The 18,414-nt window shown below is 35.4% G+C and overlaps 2 protein-coding genes across 2 annotated transcripts in view; one reads left to right on the top strand and one right to left on the bottom strand.

Annotated features, from left to right (window-relative positions):
• Positions 1-18,414, bottom strand: part of LOC122526783 (synaptotagmin-10-like) — a 65,363-nt gene that overhangs the window by 38,823 nt on the left and 8,126 nt on the right. The gene's annotated exons all lie outside the window — the stretch shown is intronic.
• LOC122533145 (adenylate kinase 7-like) overlaps positions 1-18,414 on the top strand; it is a 29,939-nt gene that overhangs the window by 8,724 nt on the left and 2,801 nt on the right. Inside the window, exons 2-5 of the mRNA XM_043666647.1 lie at positions 3,686-3,991; positions 4,601-4,752; positions 5,806-5,945; positions 8,087-8,245. Of these exons, the coding sequence (XP_043522582.1) occupies positions 3,686-3,991; positions 4,601-4,752; positions 5,806-5,945; positions 8,087-8,245 (757 nt within the window). The remainder of the gene's footprint in view (positions 1-3,685; positions 3,992-4,600; positions 4,753-5,805; positions 5,946-8,086; positions 8,246-18,414) is intronic.

Raw genomic sequence — 18,414 nt, 5'->3', positions numbered from 1 at the left:
CTTTACATCGCAATGACTCGCATGGAAATGCAATTTCCTAACAAATTCGTCCCATCCGTCCTGCTACAATTACGTTTTCTCCTCCCGGTCATTCCTCCACGAGCAAACTGAATTCCTGAGATTAGAAAGCTCGGGTCCCTTCCTATTTTCCAAGAGTATTGGATATCGAATGATGCCGGACGACACAATAATGCCGCGGCGTATATCAGCGAATGTAATTGCTTGCCGCGAGAGAAGTGTCGATTTTCCCATACCCAATAACAACAACCTAAAGCGCATTCGGTATGACCAGCCTGCGGCAATCTTCGCGGTCTATGCTCGCGTTTATTACGCGACTGGCGGCGCGGCTTAATAAACGGGATTAAACTTCACGCGAGCGAGTAGAGTAGAGACACGCGTACGCGATAAAAAAGAAATAAAAGGAAAAAGAAAAAAGAGAAAGAGGTCACGCGTGTTTATACATTGTTGACCGGTCACGAGACGACTGTGTGTTTCAATTTTTCACAGTAAAATCTTTCTCCGTGTTCACTTTATATGTAAGAAAAAAATTACTTTTACTGACATTTACGTTTTTCTTTCTTTCTTTCGCAATTTACAATTTTAGCGTTACAAAAACTTTCTGACGCTTCATCCGATTGCCCGAGTGATTTTGAAATATACCGTAGTGATGTGGAGATTGATAGTTTATCGGAAGACAGTGCATGAATCGGATATTATTGGAATCGAAATTTGAAACGGCCAAATTTGGAAAACCTGTTGTGTACCGTTGCGCGTAGATGATTGCTATAGAGTTTATCACACCAAAAAAATATTATTGAAATATATTATACGTAAATATACATACAAAGGGATATACAAAGTTTCATTTATTAATATATTATAATATATATTAATATATATATTAATATTTATTAATATATTATAGTATATAATAATATATCATATAATATATATTAATATTTATTAATATATAATAATATATCATATAATATAATAATATATTACATAATACATAATATATTATACGTAAGTATATACGTAATATATACATAATGTATTATACGTAAATATATACGTAATATATACATAATATATTATACGTAAATATATGCGTAATATGTACATAATGTATTACATGTAAATATATACGTAATATATATATATATAATATATTATACGTAAATATATGCGTAATATATACATAATATATTATACGTAAATATATGCGTAATATATACATAATACATTATACGTAAATATATGCGTAATATGTACATAATGTATTACACGTAAATATATACGTAATATATATATATATATATATATAATATATTATACGTAAATATATGCGTGATATATACATAATATATATTATACGTAAATATACATACAAAGGGATATACAAAGTTTCATTTAAATTCATTCTGTATAAATAAAGTATGTTGAGAGTTCATTTAGATTGTTTCATACTCAATTACGAAATAATTGGCCGGTTTGACAGTGTGTTAAAGGGACGTTGAATTTTATTAATTTCCGCGTAGGTTTCGTTAACTCGCGAGTCATTTCGGACACTCGTGTACGCGATAAGCTGAAATGTTTCGCGTTGGAGACGTTACGCGATACAACCGAAAGCCGCGTAACGGGAGCGGAAGGCTGTCAAAAGCTTTGTCGAGCTTTCCAAGCAGGACTTGCGCTTTTTTATATATATATATATATATATATATATATATGGGGATTTAGAGTCGCATCGACTACGAGGCCTTTAGCGACGTGCTGGAATTTTCTCTTTATATCTGGTCTAGTAGTTGGGTCTTCTTTAGGTAGTTGATAACGTCTTTTGGTGGTTTCTGACAAGTTAAAACGGTATTTTGGTTTAATTCGTATTTACTTCTTATTTTCTTTCGGTATTTTCTGCATCCATGTAGCAGTTGTTGGGTGGTGATTTGTTGCAGAAAGGTGGTTCTGTTTTGCTTAAGAGGTATTCGTGTGTGATCTTGGAGGCTTCCACTTTTCTTTCTTCTATCTCATACGGGTTTAATTGAGAAATCGAGGAACCAGGTCCACGTGCCCAACGCAAATGTGAGATCAGCTTTCAAAAACGAGCCACGCTTTTTATTAAGAACTTTTCTTTTTTTTTTTTTGGTACGAATACGGGTTTAAACGTGGTTCAACTGAACTGGAAACCGAGCAACGACAGTCGCAAGAAAGATGCTAGAGGAGACTGACGATTGAAACGAGCTGGAAAAATTTCAACAGTTGAAACGCGTGTTGCTGGGGGATAAATGAAAACGTTTGACCAGCGAATTGCGTACTAAGGCAAAGAGAATTGTTTCGGATGAAAAGAGGAAACAGATTGGAAATTAAAAATACGAGACGAATCTCTCGCGAGCGTCGCGTAATTTATCTACATTACGTTCTACACGTTCGATTGTTCAACGTTACATCTTCAAAAGGACGTAGATAATCTTGTTACTCTTGGTGGCTTTTGATTTTCTATCCCGCGTTCGTTTTAGAAACGAAAAAAGAAAAGCCTTATTGGTTCACGTTATACCAACGTGTTTCCGATTTTATTTTCCCATTTTGTTATTCGATTTCATTCGACGTTGCGTTTTAGATTTGACGCAAGATGAACAAGAATATGAAAGACATCGGATGATACGCGTCCTCCAAAGAGACGCCTCGTATTCGAAGCAAAACACGTAGAACAAAATAAATTACGATATACATCCTAATACACACTCTCTCAATAACACGATATTTTCTACGAGAAACATGTAATCCCAACTAAAAATGATCACGTCTGTCTTGTAGAGACCGGTACAATTCTTTTCCTTGATCAAGGTTACGATGAAATCTTCTTTTCTGGTTAACGAGCTCGCGTCAGCCGTGAATTATCTGTTCTCTCGCACGTCTGCAATAATCGGCTGAGGAATTCCATTTCTTTCATTTCGAACGACACTTTCTCACAAAATTAAACGTATTTCTAATAAAGTCAGATCGTTCGTGGTAATTGGCATTTATGGAAAATTTGAAAATGCGATAATGCACATACGCGTAACATCCGAGAATGTAGAGAGAGAAATATTTATTATAATATTTAATGGAAGAAAAAATTGTTTATCTATTTATTCTTTATATATTTATATATATATTATATATAACAATATATTATATATATATAGTTATATATATATCTATTTATTCTTTGTATATCTATCTATTTATTTTGTATTTTATATTTATGTATCTATCTATTTATTTTATTTATTCCATTAGGTATAAGGTGGTCTGGCTGAAAGACTGAATATTGTTATAAAACAGGAATAACGTTCACAAACACATGTTTTTTAAAATTTTTTATTACTTTATTTGGAAATATAATTAATAGATTTTTTTTCTATAATCTACAGAAAAAAGAAAATGAAAATAAAAAAGATTTAAAATGAACAAGTTACGACTCTTTCAAACCCATTCAGTTTTTCAGTGGCCCTGTATCTCTAGTATCAAGTACCTCGAGTAGTTTTATTAAGCATCTCTTTCAATTATTTGCTCCCGAGTGTTTGAAAATGCACAAAAGTCCGCAGTCGAGCGATAGTCTTCGAGCTAAAAGGTTAACGCTGTAATTACTATCGATCCGCTTTACTGTTATTATCGCGGAATAACGGATGACGTAATCCTCTCGTAGATTGTTCCTGAGGAAGTTACGGTCGAAGGAATGCTCGAACCAAGGCTACGTCATGGACGGCCATCCGAAGACGTTGGAACAAGCGAAGGCATTGTTCGCCGGGGAAAACGTGGACGAGCTCGACGAGGAACTCAAAGACGAAGAAACCGAGATAGAAACGACAGTGTCGATCATGCCCGAGTTGGTGGTGTCGTTGGAAGCTGGCGACGAGTTTCTGAAGGAAAGGATTATTCAACGACCTGAGAGAGAGATTCAGGGCACCCATTACACGGAGGAGCACATGATGCGCCGTTTGAAGGAGTATAGGTAACCGTATGCGAACACCATCGTTCGAATAATGTCTTGTCGATAATGCAAGATCACGGAGTTAATAGGAGGGTTAGTCGAAGTGCGATTTGCTCTTGTAAAATTCAGAGTTGTTCGCGAGGAATCACGTGCTCGATAGATTACGTTGTAATCGTAGGATTTCACGGAGGTAGATTTGAAAAAAAAAAAAAAAAAACAGGAACAATTTTAACAACCTTTTTCGACTCGTCTTTGAATTAATGACAAACGGTGACGTCGTGCGTCAAATTGTAATAACTTCATTCATACTGTGCATTATCTGAAGAAATTGACCGCCAAAACAGAAATTTACTATCTCTGTTTGAAATATTACGTCGAGTTTCAGATTCTGCGATATTTTTCGATGCGGTAGAAAATGTTTTCAAGTCGCGCGACAGGTGTCATTATTAAACCAGAAAATTCGTGGCTGTTCGACTGATGATTATTTTTTGCAAGAATTACAGGAAATTGCTATTACATCGGAGAATCCATAATTTTCAATCTTTTTTTCAGAGCAATAAAAGTCGTATAAATTTTCAGACTGTAGCGTTTCCATCAATTTTTTTTCTTTTTTTTTTTTTCTTATTTCAGAAAAAGAAACACCGAAGATAATACGCCCTTGAACTTTTTCGACGAAATTGAAATTCATCCGTTCATCATCGACGTGGAAGACGACGTTTGCCCCGACATGTTCCCTACGATTTATCAGTGTCTCCAAAGAATTGGCCCGCCGAGAAACTACGGTGAGACACACCTTTCACATTCGTCAAATTCGTCGTTTATCATCTGTTCGGGACGAAAGAACGTTTTCTCGTCGTCGTCAGAAAAAAAAAAAAAAGAAAGATCTATTAGGGTAGCTTGTCTTGTAGGATTCTGCACAATTTTGTCCGGTCGTTTCTCTGCGCACGGGGATTTGTTCGCTTGGCGTAAAAAAATGTATAAATGTCCCTTCTAGACGTCTAAATTCACGCAAAGAATACAGAGCTTGGTGACTGGTCATCTGAGACACGTCTGAACAATGTTTTTCGTACAGCGAAGGTTAAATTATTAAGGCAACATTAACTTCAACTTCTAAGATGATATATTTTAGAAGTATTCTCTAAAATAAAAATAATAAAATAAAAATAATGAATAAAATTAAATTAAATAAAAATAATAAATAAAATTAAATTAAATAAGAATAATAAATTAAATTAAATTAAATAAAAATAATAAAGTATCCTCTAAAATAAAAATAATAAAATAAAAATAATGAATTAAATTAAATAAAAATAATAAATAAAATTAAATTAAATAAGAATAATAAATTAAATTAAATTAAATAAGAATAATAAATTAAATTAAATTAAATAAAAATAATAAATTAAATTAAATTAAATAAAAATAATGAATTAAATTTCTTTATAAAAATAAAAATAATAAATTAAATTTCGTTTTAATTTAACACACTTTGACACATTTCAACAAATTTTTAAGTTCGATATTTTTCTTTAAATAAATCTCGAATGCTCCTTACCACGTCGCATTGCAATCCTGGATTTTGCATTTGTTTTAATCTCCGTTTCCCGAGGAATGCCGAAACTTGACATCCTCCCTGTCCATTACCCGCGGACCCGCCACTGTCATTTACATTTTCATGTATGTTAATTCAATTTCACCTCAGTCGTGCGAATGTTTCTCGTTGAATATTAAATTTCAGTTTCGTTCCCGGTCGTGTTTAACATAAATTTCCTCCCCGGTATTTGTCACAGCGAGTGCACCGGCACAATTTTCTATTACGTTTCTTACTCCATTAGGGTTAACCGCAGAGGAGGCGAGGGATGCACGAAAGCGCGCCGAGGCAGAAGCACGTGCAACCGAAGCCGCCGTGAAATTGCAAGAACAAAGGGAATTCTTAGAACGCAGGCGTCTACGCGAGAAGAAGATGGAAGAATGGGTTAGAGTTTATCGTTTCGAGTTGATAATAGAATGGATAATGAAAATCGGGAAGTCAAATTCACCACATGAATCGTGGATAATTCGTTTCACGTTCCGCGTTACTGCCATCCGCAATGGAACATTGAACAATTTGAAGCGACGTTGCGTGATATTAAAGATAATTTTCGATTGAAATCGTAAAAAATAACGAAACGTTTGTAAAAAAAAAAAAAAAAAAATTCTCACGAAAATTCTACAAAGAATCCTCGAGATGATCGATCGTTTGTAAAAAGTTTTGAAATATTTTGAAAAGCAGATCTAAAAATGTGATGCTATATACTTTCACACATTCATTTCTATATATCATATTCAAATTATTGTCTCGAACGTTAATTAATTATGATTTATCCGTCGGCGAAGGTTTAGGTTAGACGAAGATGTGAAGAGGAAGAAAGTTTCTCGATGGATCGAGACTCTGATTTAAAACTCAAGCGAAATCAAGTTCGCCAAGTTTTATCTGGCAGCGTGTAACACGCCCGTCGAAAGTTACGATCGATTAGAGTATCATGCTCTGTTTAGTTAGGACGGCGTCGCTCGGGAAAGCAAGCAAACTTCCTCTGATTGATATCCGAGGTTATATTTGAACTTTCTTCGAAACGATGTCTATCATACTCGGATTGTATCTCGTTATAATTGTCGTTCGAAAATAATCCTAATTCTCTTTTAATCTTTCGGCCGTGATCCGCCATCCAGTTGGATCTTTGGCGCAAATGGATCAACAAATGAAATTTGTCTCTTGTCTCTTGCAATACGAAATTACGTGGGACGCGGCTTCTCAAAAGTTCTCTGCGTTGTTCTGTGTCGCTTTTGTCCCTCCGTTTATAAAAGATACTTTCCACTGAAAGAACGAAATGCTTTCCATTGTGAAAAAAGCTTAAGGGACACTAGGTTGTATCTCGCGGTAAAGGAGGAACAAATCGATAACCTCGAACGAAGTTAACGGAAGAAAAAAAAAAAAAAAAGAAACAAAATGAAAAACTGGCCACGATGGATGAACCGGAATCGTATTTATATCGATCCTCTTGTCCCTGCGTCGTTTTCCATTAACCAGACAGGTAAGGATTATTCGAGTCGCGCCTTGCAGCCGTTTTCTTCCAGTTCTAGTGTCGTTTTACCATCGGAAGTCGTTGTTTCTTTAATTTAATTCATTCGAGTCGTTGAGACGCTCTCGACGTCGACTCTTCGCCCGCCCCGGATAATTTCCATTTTAAATCCCTCTCCTGCACTGCGAGTTCACGTTCGTTCACAAAGTCATTTACGGTAATCCGCCGTTGTTGTTTCTTGCTTTAAAAAATAAATCTTAGAGCAAAGTTACCGACAGCTCTAAACTGTTATGTCATAAACTGAAAACGCAAGAACAAGCGAAGCGGGAAACCTGTCTCCATGTTTGTCTATAATTTTAAACTACTTTGTAGAATATATTTTTTAACTTCTTCCTTTTTTTTTTTTTTATTGAAGCACGTTGTGTGTTGTAAATACACGCTATTTTATATGAATATATTTGTCTTTATAACGCTCGTTTTTAATTCACGTTTAATTCGGTTTTTCAAACACGTTTCACCTGCCGTTTCTTTCATGAAAATATCATTTATTGACGCTCGATTAATTCGAGCTTGTCGACTCGGTATTAACCTATCCAGTGAAGGCGCAGTTCTCATCTGTTTCGTTTCATTTGTCGTCGATAATGATTGATTTATGCGCAATGCGCGCATTAAAACGTAAAAGTAGCGAGATGGCATTTCTTCCGGATCATTAGTCGCAAAAAAATTGAGAAGTTACTTTTCGAACGAGTCAGCGATGAGAATAACAATACGAGAAGGAACTAGGTAATTTATTATCATTACGGTCTTCTTTTTTCTGGAAAGATGCTCGGGGCAAAAATAAGCAAGAAAGGAGGTTGTTCTCTTGCTGTTTATGTCTCTAATAAAGATTGCGTCGTAGAATATAGCAGAGATATTTCACGTCTAAGTATCGATACGTACCACGTTTATGACCGCAGGAAATTTCTTCTTGCTTATTGAAATATTAATGAAATGTTTAAAATATTACTTAAATATTTTCCATCGTAAAGAAGATAATTACGATTCGTTTTTCTTTCAGACGAATCTGATGGAGAAGCTGAAGGAAGAAGAAGAGGAGAGCCTCTGTTTGGCTGGCCTGCCGCTGCGCCACTATTTGATGAAATACGTATTCCCAACGTTGACGCAGGGACTCGTCGAAGTTGCGAATTTGCGTCCTGACGACCCCGTCGATTTTCTCGTAAGTCGTAACTCTCCTGTCCAATCGTCCTGTCGCTTAACAACGCGTTTGATGTACCGCGGTAATTATCCGAGAAGGTTCTGCCTTTTCGTTCGTCTCTCTTTTTCGACGCAGTTTCATTCCCCCTGGGCGGTTTGAAAGATAAAAGAAAAAAAAAAAAAAAAATGGACGCAACGTGTCGGAAAGAGAGCGCCCGTGGTTGGTGGAACTTCAAGCAGATTAACTGGCGAGGACAGATGACTAAAATTCCTTTTTACATTATGTAGATAGATGATTCCTTTTTTTCTTCTCTTTTTTTTCTTTTTGGTATCAATTTCTACTTATTTGGTCAATTTTCCTCGCTACATTTATAAATTATTTATAATTATAGAATTATTATAATTATAAATTATTTATAAAATTATTATAATTATAAATTATTTATAAAATTATTATAATTGTAAATTATTTATAATTTCCGATATTTCCATTACTATTTATAAATTTCGATTATTTATAAATTTTGAGTATTTATAAATTTCGATTATTTATAAATTTCGATATTTCCATTACTATTTATAAATTTCGATTATTTATAAATTTTGATTATTTATAAATTTCGATTATTTATAAATTTCGATTATTTATAAATTTCGATTATTTATAAATTTTGATTATTTATAAATTCCGATATTTCCACGTTCGTTTAGAATTAACCATTCGACGGATGAACGAATTTTCAAATTCAATTCTCTCTTTACGAACGTAACACTATGATGAAACGAAAGAAATAATATGAAATATTATTCGTACAACGAGCTCGGTTCTCGTCCGTGGTTTTTCCCGCTTGACCAACTAAATTTCTTTCCCTTTTCCTCTCATTACGAATGAGAAATTCCCTGCTGAACCTACTAAAATCGAATCGAGCTTTCTCGCAAAGTGCGTTCTCTAGTTTTCAATCAATTTCAAGTATAAAGAGGAAACACGGGCTAAAATCACTATCCTTCGCTCGTCGACGTAGTTTCCGACCATGCAAAGAACCGTAGCGAAGAGACGAAAGACTGAATCTCCCATTCGTAGACCAATATCATTATTGAATATTCAAAATTTTCTCACGCACCAGCGAGTCAACCAACTAAAATCAGAAATTGTTGATCGCGTGGATCGTAGCAATTTACTCCCCTTTTATCGAATTCGTCTCGAATACGCACACGCGTCGAAATAATCGGCGATCGTCGAATGAAACTAATGGTCAAGGGGATTGGATTAAAACGGATATTTTTTGAGCAGCGTGTATCGATCCGCTCTCTGGTAAACTGAGACGTACGATACCGTCTGTCCAGACCGGGGATGATATTGAGTTTCCACCCCGGTGGAAACACAACTCTCTCCCCGTGGAATTGCGGAATTCCAACGTTTATCTTATCCTACGATATGGTCAAGATTGAATCAACAGTGGTTCACGCAGATTCATAAATTTATTGCGAATCCGTGTTCATCCCTTCGCGCTTGGATCTTCAATCAATCTTCGCTACATCTAACGACCAGTCTGTCAGGTTATCCAGGTTAGAAGGTCGCTGGAACAATAACCGACTGCCACCACGTCCCTCTACGTCGACTTTGACGTATCGACATCGATAGATCCGCCTCTCGCGATTAACCAACGATCCACGAGACGTCGAACGAGCGCTGAGATGGCGACGAGACCGTGACGGGATCTAGATTAACCTAACAGGTCGATCACCCTCCTATATGATACTCTTCGTCGTTGAGTGAATCCTCCGTTCGAGAAGCTGTGGCGCAACCGCGACACGCACAGCCGTCCATCAAATATTTGCAATGCAAGGCATCGCCGTATCGATCGGCCTTTTTCTCTTTCCCTTTATGTAAGGCAAACCGTCGGGACACGAGGCGACACGGGGGACGCGAGACACGAAGGAAAAGGAAGAGTGAAATATCGACGAAGTAAATTCTTATTACCTCCGCCATCGTCTCCCGGCGGGTTTCCAACGATTCGTGCCTCGCGCTTTCGCCTGTGCTGCGTCCTTCGATCGACCCCTGTCCAAGGGGTTGGAGAACGCCCAAGACCATCGTTAAACGACCGTTATACCCCTATACGTTACGCGTTTTACGAGCACGTGCGTGGAAACGCTCTCGATTTCGCTGTCTCGTCGTCTCCTTCGTCAACGTACGAAATTTCACGTACATTTACACGTACATTACTGTAACAGTGGCAGCTTCGTCGAGAGAAATCGTACAGCCATAATAAATCTGATTTATTAGTCAGCTCATTTTGAAGCTTAGAGTTAGCCTATACTCAAAACACATTTTGTTCCAAGATGATTTTACATCGTGCAACGAGGATGCTTTCTTTATTGAAAAAGTTTATTTTCAGTGAAACTTTATTGAAAAATTCAATAAAGCGTTCAAACAATTTTCTTTTTTTTTTTTTCGCGAGTATATTCACCATGGACTTGAAAACTGAAACTTTTTCTTCACAAGAATCCCCTTAAAACTCACTACGATTTTTCCCTCGCCATTTCATTAAACTTTGAATGTTGGGGTTCGACGACGAAATATCGACGATGCCTTGAATTTTCGTCGTCTAACGTTCCCCAACGTTCGAAGTTCGATAAAATGACGAAAAGTAATCGTGCACGAAGTTTCAGGAGGTCATTGCTTCGTGGAATTTAGTAGTGAAAAAAACTTTTTACGCACTTGCTACAATTTATGACATTTTAAATTAAAAGGAGAAAAGTATCTTGAAAGAAAAGAAGAAAGAAGAAATGTATCTTCACTTCCCCCTTTTTTGGTATTTAGCATTTGGTTACATATAGTATAGTATATTTTAGTATATTTTTATATAGTACAATATTCAATATAGTATAGTATATTATAGTATATTTTTAGTATTATATATTATAATATATTATAGTATATGGTATAGTATATTATAATATTTTTATTATATATTATAATATTATAATATTGTAATATTACAATATTACTATATTACAATAATATTATAATATTTTTAGTATTACATAATAGTATATTATAGTATTTGGTATTTAGTATTTAGATTTAGAATTTTGAAGGTAGAGCACTCAAAGCTTCAAAACGAACCCAGTTTCTTGCCTTCACGATTTTGTTTCACAGAATTTGGATTTTAAGTATTGAATATTTTGAATTTTGAATTTCGATTTTAAATTTCAAATATTTAAATATGTAAATCGGATCTAATTGCAACGTAGACGTGTGATTATCCGTCTCGCCGCGAGACACACTCTTCTACAACTTTATCCAACACTATCACTAAAACTCTGTTCCCAACGAAACTTTTGAAATGAAAATTTGTCAGCTCGTTGCTCTCAGTACATTCCAGCTGTTCGTTGGTTCAACGACGATTGCTGCAATGCCGCGTGTTCACGTTACTATTGGCACTACGATTAGGTTACAGTTCGCCAACAGCAGTGTGAATGCGAGAACTTTCAGTTCCAAACTGAATAGTTCGGGGCTTGCGAGCACAAACAGCATTGCGTTTCCTTTTCTTCTATTTATGTTTTGAAAATCTCATCTGAGATTTTTTTCTTTTTTTTAAATCAGTTATTTAATGTCGCATCAACTTCGTAGGTTATTAGCGACATCAGAAAGAGGGATTTTTCATATGTTGTTATAGATCTTGGTGAGCTTCAGATATTGTATTAGGCTTGATGATGATTCACTGTCCATTAGGTTATTTTTTAGGGTGGGTTTCACTCTGAGTTGTTTTCTTTGCGGTAGATATGAGATCTGAGATTTATTACAGTTATTATGATATAAATTTTTATACATTAAGGTTACAGTCTTTAAAACTAGAACTATCAAAGTTGAACTACCAAAATTACCAAATTTCTAAACTAATTTACCAAATTTCTAAACTAATTTACCAAATTTCTTTTCAACGGGAATTTTACATATTTACAGCAGTGTATTTTATACTCGAGTGACTGAATAAAATATATCAATAAAAGCTTGTATCCTTTGTTGCATCATCAACTTTTTCTTATACCTTGCGCTTGACTTTCTTTGCAATAAATATTATACTTTCTCGTCGGTAGTTCTACTGTTAAGGAAAATGTAGACTGTATATAATAACAGGGCGGGATATCTGGTTTAGCAATTATTACGTCGACTTTTAGGAGCAAGGATAATTTGAATTACTGCTGAAGTTCCTGATGAGTTTAGTCCTTTGGGGGTCGTACTGAAGTTCATGAATAACTCGCTAATAACTGCTGGTTTGTCCGATAAAGCTCGAAAGGAAAGTGATCGTTTCATTCACCAAGAGACATATTCAGATACGAGTTTTTGAGCTGTGTGAACACATCGTTTCGCTGCACGTTGTTCGCCGTTCTTCGCACTTCACGAACTATTTTCTCGTTTCTGAACACAGCGATCTGAACGAGCAGCGTTCTGTTGACTCAGTATAACGGAGCGTTCGTTGCATCATCGAATTGGCGAGAAAAGTTACAGGTGACGTGCGCGCGCGCGCGGTTCAATGCACTACGCTCTGCCGCGCGGAATTTCACGATATCGTCGCCCGAGTAACGTGGTGAAAGTTTTTTTTCGCGGTCGTTACAACCGCGCGATCGCTAATGGAATACACTGGCGACGATCCAGTGGTGTTCTCGCGTCCCAGGTGTTTATATATCTCGTGAATAATCGGCGCCATGTTTCAGCTAGCGTTTATTACGATACATACTCGCGACGATGCACACCGAGCTTCGTTGCGTACGATCGTAAAATGGCCGATTAGTCGTGTGATTACTCGACAGAATAAATGGAAATTGTGCAAAATGAAACAACAGAATACAAAATTGAGTCAATAACAAAAATTTTTGAGAAAAATATTTTGTATTGTTAAATCAAGTATAAAAACATGACAATAAGCTTGACTATCTGATTCTTTGTAGTTTTAGGAAACTGAAGCTATTTTTTTAATTTTTAAGATTAGGTTTCTTCTTGGCTGAAAAAATTAAAAAACGTAGAATCAATTTTTCACCAGAATGTTTTCACAGTCAGATTCATAAGGTTTATCATATCTTAATATTTTGTCCATAAGTCATTTGCTATGAATCAATATATGTATAAAGATATTTAAAAAGAACATTTGCCAAATTGTATGCAAGATATGCCCTTCGCTGTAGAAGAAATCGTTTTTCAACATGATCCGGATCAGAAACATGCAGCGAAAAGCGTAACTAATTAGCTGACTACTCAGGCATTTTCGATCTTATATTGGCCTGCACGAAGCCCCAACCTAAATCTCATCGAGAATCTATGGGGTATATTGAAAAAAAAATTCTAGACGCATACAAATCTTCTCGTAGCTCAGTACTGGAACTACATGCTCGTGTTATAGAACAGTGGAATCAAATGCCATCTGATTTCTGCTCAAGACTGTTTGAAAGTATGCCAAGACGTATTAGAGCTATTATCTAAGCAAATGGCTTATGGACAAAATTTTAAGGTATGATAAAGCTTGTAAATCTGACTATGAAAACATTCTGGTGCAAAATTGATTCTACGTTTTTTTAATTTTTTCAGCCAGGAAGAAACCTAATCTAAAAAGTTAAAAAAATAGCTTCAGTTTCCCAAAACTATAAAGAATCAGATAGTCAAATTTATTTTCATGTTTTTATACTTTATTTAACAATAAAAAATATTTTTCTTGACTCAATTTTGCACCCCACTGATAATATATAACATCTTGCTTGTTTTCTTTCTCTTTTAATCTCTACGTGGTTTTAGTTTTCTAGATTTCCATTATTTACCATACGTCGATTTACTTTCAACAACATCCTTCACCATCTTATTGTCGATTACATTTCCCGGGTCTCTCCTTGGCTCGTTCATCGATGAGACGAACCAACCAACTTTAAGTTTAACTATCCTTGCATTTACATAATCTTCCTCAAACTAACCTGCTAAATTTTCGCGCTCGGCTAATTTCTCCTCACTATGTTTTCCAAGTTTAAATTCATGGAGTAAAGTCTCGCGAACATTTCGACGATCTTTGTCTTTAGACTTAAAAAAAAGAGAAAAAATTGGAAAAAACGGATTTTTCAATTTTATTGGCATTTGACAGACTATCCCTTTCTCGACGGGACAGGCTCAAATTAATGAGTGACGTTGACGAACGTTGAAATTTGTAGGAAATCCACGTCAGAGAACAAAGTGGGTCAGATAAAAGGAATTAAAGAGCTTGAAATTAATTGTCGTAAATCCTCGGAATCTTGACTCAATGCAATGCGTTTGATAATTCCTTGATCTTTTTAATATTTAAACAGCGCGACGTTGTTATTAATGATTTTAGAATTAACTCGACTACAAAGTAATGGAAAAATCATTTGAAAATTTAGTAGAATGATATATTGTTTTTTATATTTATTTGTGAAAGTTAACACTAGAACTAGCGACGATCAAAGCATAATATATGTGGCAAAGAAATTAAAGTGCAAGATACAAGTCGAAATTAATAACACGACAAAGAACACAAACTTCTGTTTTATTAAAATATTTTATTAAAAATCACTCGACTATCTAAAAATACGCTGTTATAAATGGATAAAATTTCTATAGAAAATTATAAATTGGTCATTTTCACCACTCTGGTAGCTCTAGTGTTAGAAAGTGAAAAAAATATGATAATAACAACAACAAATAATGTCGGAATAAACAAGGTCGCGGCACCTTGGAAAATTAATTCACTCGGAAGAAGTGATGTGTAACATTTCGCAATGCGTAACATTTCGAGAACAATGCACCGTGTCGCCAATTTCTGATATAAGGCAATCTTGTCCGATGCACACAATAAACGACACACTTGCGAACTGACTTCACCGCACAATATGTGTCATCCTTTGTGTTACGTTCCATGCAGGCTAACGTGCAAGTAATACAAGTTACGTTTATCTTGCAAAAAAAGGAAAAGTATTCCGCGATCAGGTTACCGAAGCCAGTATTTCAGCTCGTATTTTTCGTTCGATCGATGACTGATTTCACCGATTAATCCATCCAGCTTGTTCTTCTCAACATCAACCGCAAAAGCAATTTATTGCCTCGTGTTCAATCAATCTGATAAATAGGACCATTTTCAATTTCTAAATTCGTATCAAATTGTGGATATATTGGATCAAGAAAGTATTGGCTGGATACTTTTCTTGCAGTAATTTTGCAAAGACAAATGATGCGTTAACAAAATCTGTTTGCGTAAATGATTTAAGTAACGTACATACATAGCAGCAATTTCTAACAATAAATCATACAGTCATGGTATAAAAATTCGTGACTCAAATAGATATTGACACATAAGGGTGTCTTTGCGCTTCTGCTATGTATTCAGATAAGATGTAAAATATTTTTAATAATTTAAAGAGCGTCTTTTTCTAAAGTTAACGCAATATCATTCGATAACATTCCAAAAGGGATATTTCATAATTTTTTTAACGACACTGAACGTTACGAGTGTGTCAATAGTTTTTAAACTCTCGAATTCTGTACTTTCGTATGTACAAACATATTTTGCTAATATCTCATTTACTTTAGTAAAGATATCATCAAAAAGCTAGACGTGATAATACTTGTTTGTAGAAATAATGTGAGAAAGATTGATTTAGTAAGTTACACCACAATTACGGTGAAACAGGCAATTTTCATCATTTGTAACATTAATACAAAATGCTGACATTTGTAATTTTTTACAGATAGTTAGTTACAGATTGCTTTCAACAATCTAGACACTCAAGATATTTACTTAGTTAGTTGATTTAATATATAAAAGGTGAAAAACATCCTTCACTACAATGCAATAGTTTGTACTGTGGTTTTACAATAGATTAGAATCTATTTCGCTATTGAAAATTAGATGAAAAGTTTCGTAATAGATTCGAATTTTAGACCAAATCAAAATATATGTATTGTAAGTATTGGGACATTTATTTTTTACATTTGTTGAAAAATTCTGACAAGTGCGCGTGCAAATTTTGTCCAATTTATGTCAAATCTATATACTGTATTCGTACACTCGATGAAAAAACTTTTACAATTTCGTGAGAAAAGATGGTACAACGTACTGGAATAACGTGCCACGCACGTAGAGAATTTTTTGCTCCAGAATTATAATAGTTCTTCAGTTTTAAGTATACTCAAGTAAAACAAAATAGGCAAAACAAATGATAAATTTGTTACTTCTCAATAATTTCTATCCGGTGATGCCATACCGACAAGTTCAAAAAGAAAGCGACGAATTATTGTTATTACAGTTTGGCCACTCGTTATGGTCCGCAATCAGTTGCCAGTGGTTAAGTAACGGTCGTAAAGAGGAGAGACTTCAGTCCTCAAGATCGTAGTGAAACAAATTTTCTTCAATGTCCATAGAGATGTTTGAATTTGCCAAATTTTCCCCCTTTCGAAATGACGTAAGATGGTCTTTGAAAAAAAATCCCATTTTATTACGAAAATAAAAATCCTTACATCTGAGAACGAGCGCAACTGAACTTTCTTCTTTTATTAAATTGGGAAAAATTGAATTCTGCATCGACTGTGAAAACACTGTCTCGAAATGAAAAAAGTCGATGCTTCAAATTATTAGACGAATACTTTCTACGCTCGCTGTACGTAACCGCCAAGGAAGCACCATTGAATCATCCTATGCATCGCGGTACGGTACTCCGTCGCAAAGTTTCAACCTAGCTAAACCGCATGTTACAATGGAATAAATAAACATTGGAGAAATTTCATCAGAGAACTGTAGCAGAACCGTATTCTGTAATAACGAGATGGTGCGCGCGATACCGCGTTGCCGTAACGCTTTAATAAACAAATTTCTGCCACTCGCTCGCGGTATTCAGCCCTTATAACGGATGGAAATTAATAATGAACCGTGGACCGATTGCCGTGGATGACACGGTGGCGTAAATTCAAATTATAAAACTGGACATGACGCAACGTGACGGCCATTGAGGCTCGGAATACCAATCTCGCCGCGTTACGTTCCCCCGGTTCGAGATTGTATCAACGCGGAAATCATCACGCACGCGTTTCACGCTGAAAACATTACGTAAAGTAGCATTTCGTCGGTGTTTGTTCAAGAGTTTAGCTGGATAATATATCTGGATGATATTACGCGCGAGCGCATGCGTAATTGAACGTGATTTTCACGACTAACGCGATTAGTTTTGAAATTAAATTGTGCGAGAATTTTGATTTCGCGCAATGAAAGGAGTAAACTTGTAGAAATCATCAGGTATGTAATTAATCACTTTCTGGTGAATTTACAATATTTATTAGAGAATCTCAGTAATATTTTTCTGCATTCTTCCGAGAGAATTGTTTTTGTTACGAAGTGTACACGTGCTATATAAAATTCTATATGAATTTGCAAAATCTATGTTACACTGCACGTTTTCAGTTCTTCCATACTCGATCTTCCGAAATTTGACATTTCCCCGATATCACTTTCACAAATTTTACGACCATAAAGGTTTGCAAAATGTAACCAAATTATATCATACGCAATTATATCCTCTTTTTCTTACTCCAAATTACTTCGATGCATGTTAAATCAATATATCTTTCGATCTATTTTGAAAATATCTTTATGTTCGCCAGGTTACACTCAACGCATACTTTCTTTCAACAAGCTTTACGAAAAATTATTGAAAATTATTGCGTACACGATAGTTGGTCCCATCTATTTTATCGTACTAAATAAGATATTTTTAAAGTTGTCCCATTTTCATCGTTCAGTCGGAAAAGAAAATTGATAAAACAAATTTCATCGCTTCTTCTTCTCCGGCTAGCTGTCTACGTGAAACATCCTTCAATAAATCGTAGCACAATAGCCCGAAAATGTGTATGTGTGTCAACGTTGGATTAATCGAGTTAACGTTGCTCGGTTGCACCGGAATCGTTGAACCGTTGTTGGTGCTTCAAATAGTAGAACAACCGAGGCGAGAGCGAAACGTATCTGTGCCTTTCGAGGCAATCGAGCTTCCGGTAGCTGGTAGACATCATAATTCGCTTGCTCGTTCAATTATGGAAACTAACGAGACTTAAATCGATTTACAAACGCAATCTAATAACCAGTCGTTTGAATCTCTCGCTCCCTTGCATGACGCGAGCTACTTCCGTGAGATTTCGTACGATTT

This window comes from Frieseomelitta varia, unplaced genomic scaffold (assembly GCF_011392965.1).
Source record: "Frieseomelitta varia isolate USP_RPSP 00005682 unplaced genomic scaffold, Fvar_1.2 scaffold_1, whole genome shotgun sequence".
NCBI classification, from domain to species: domain Eukaryota; kingdom Metazoa; phylum Arthropoda; class Insecta; order Hymenoptera; family Apidae; genus Frieseomelitta; species Frieseomelitta varia.
The sequence above is the reverse complement of the archived record's forward strand: the minus strand, read 5'-3'. Positions and strand labels throughout refer to the sequence as shown.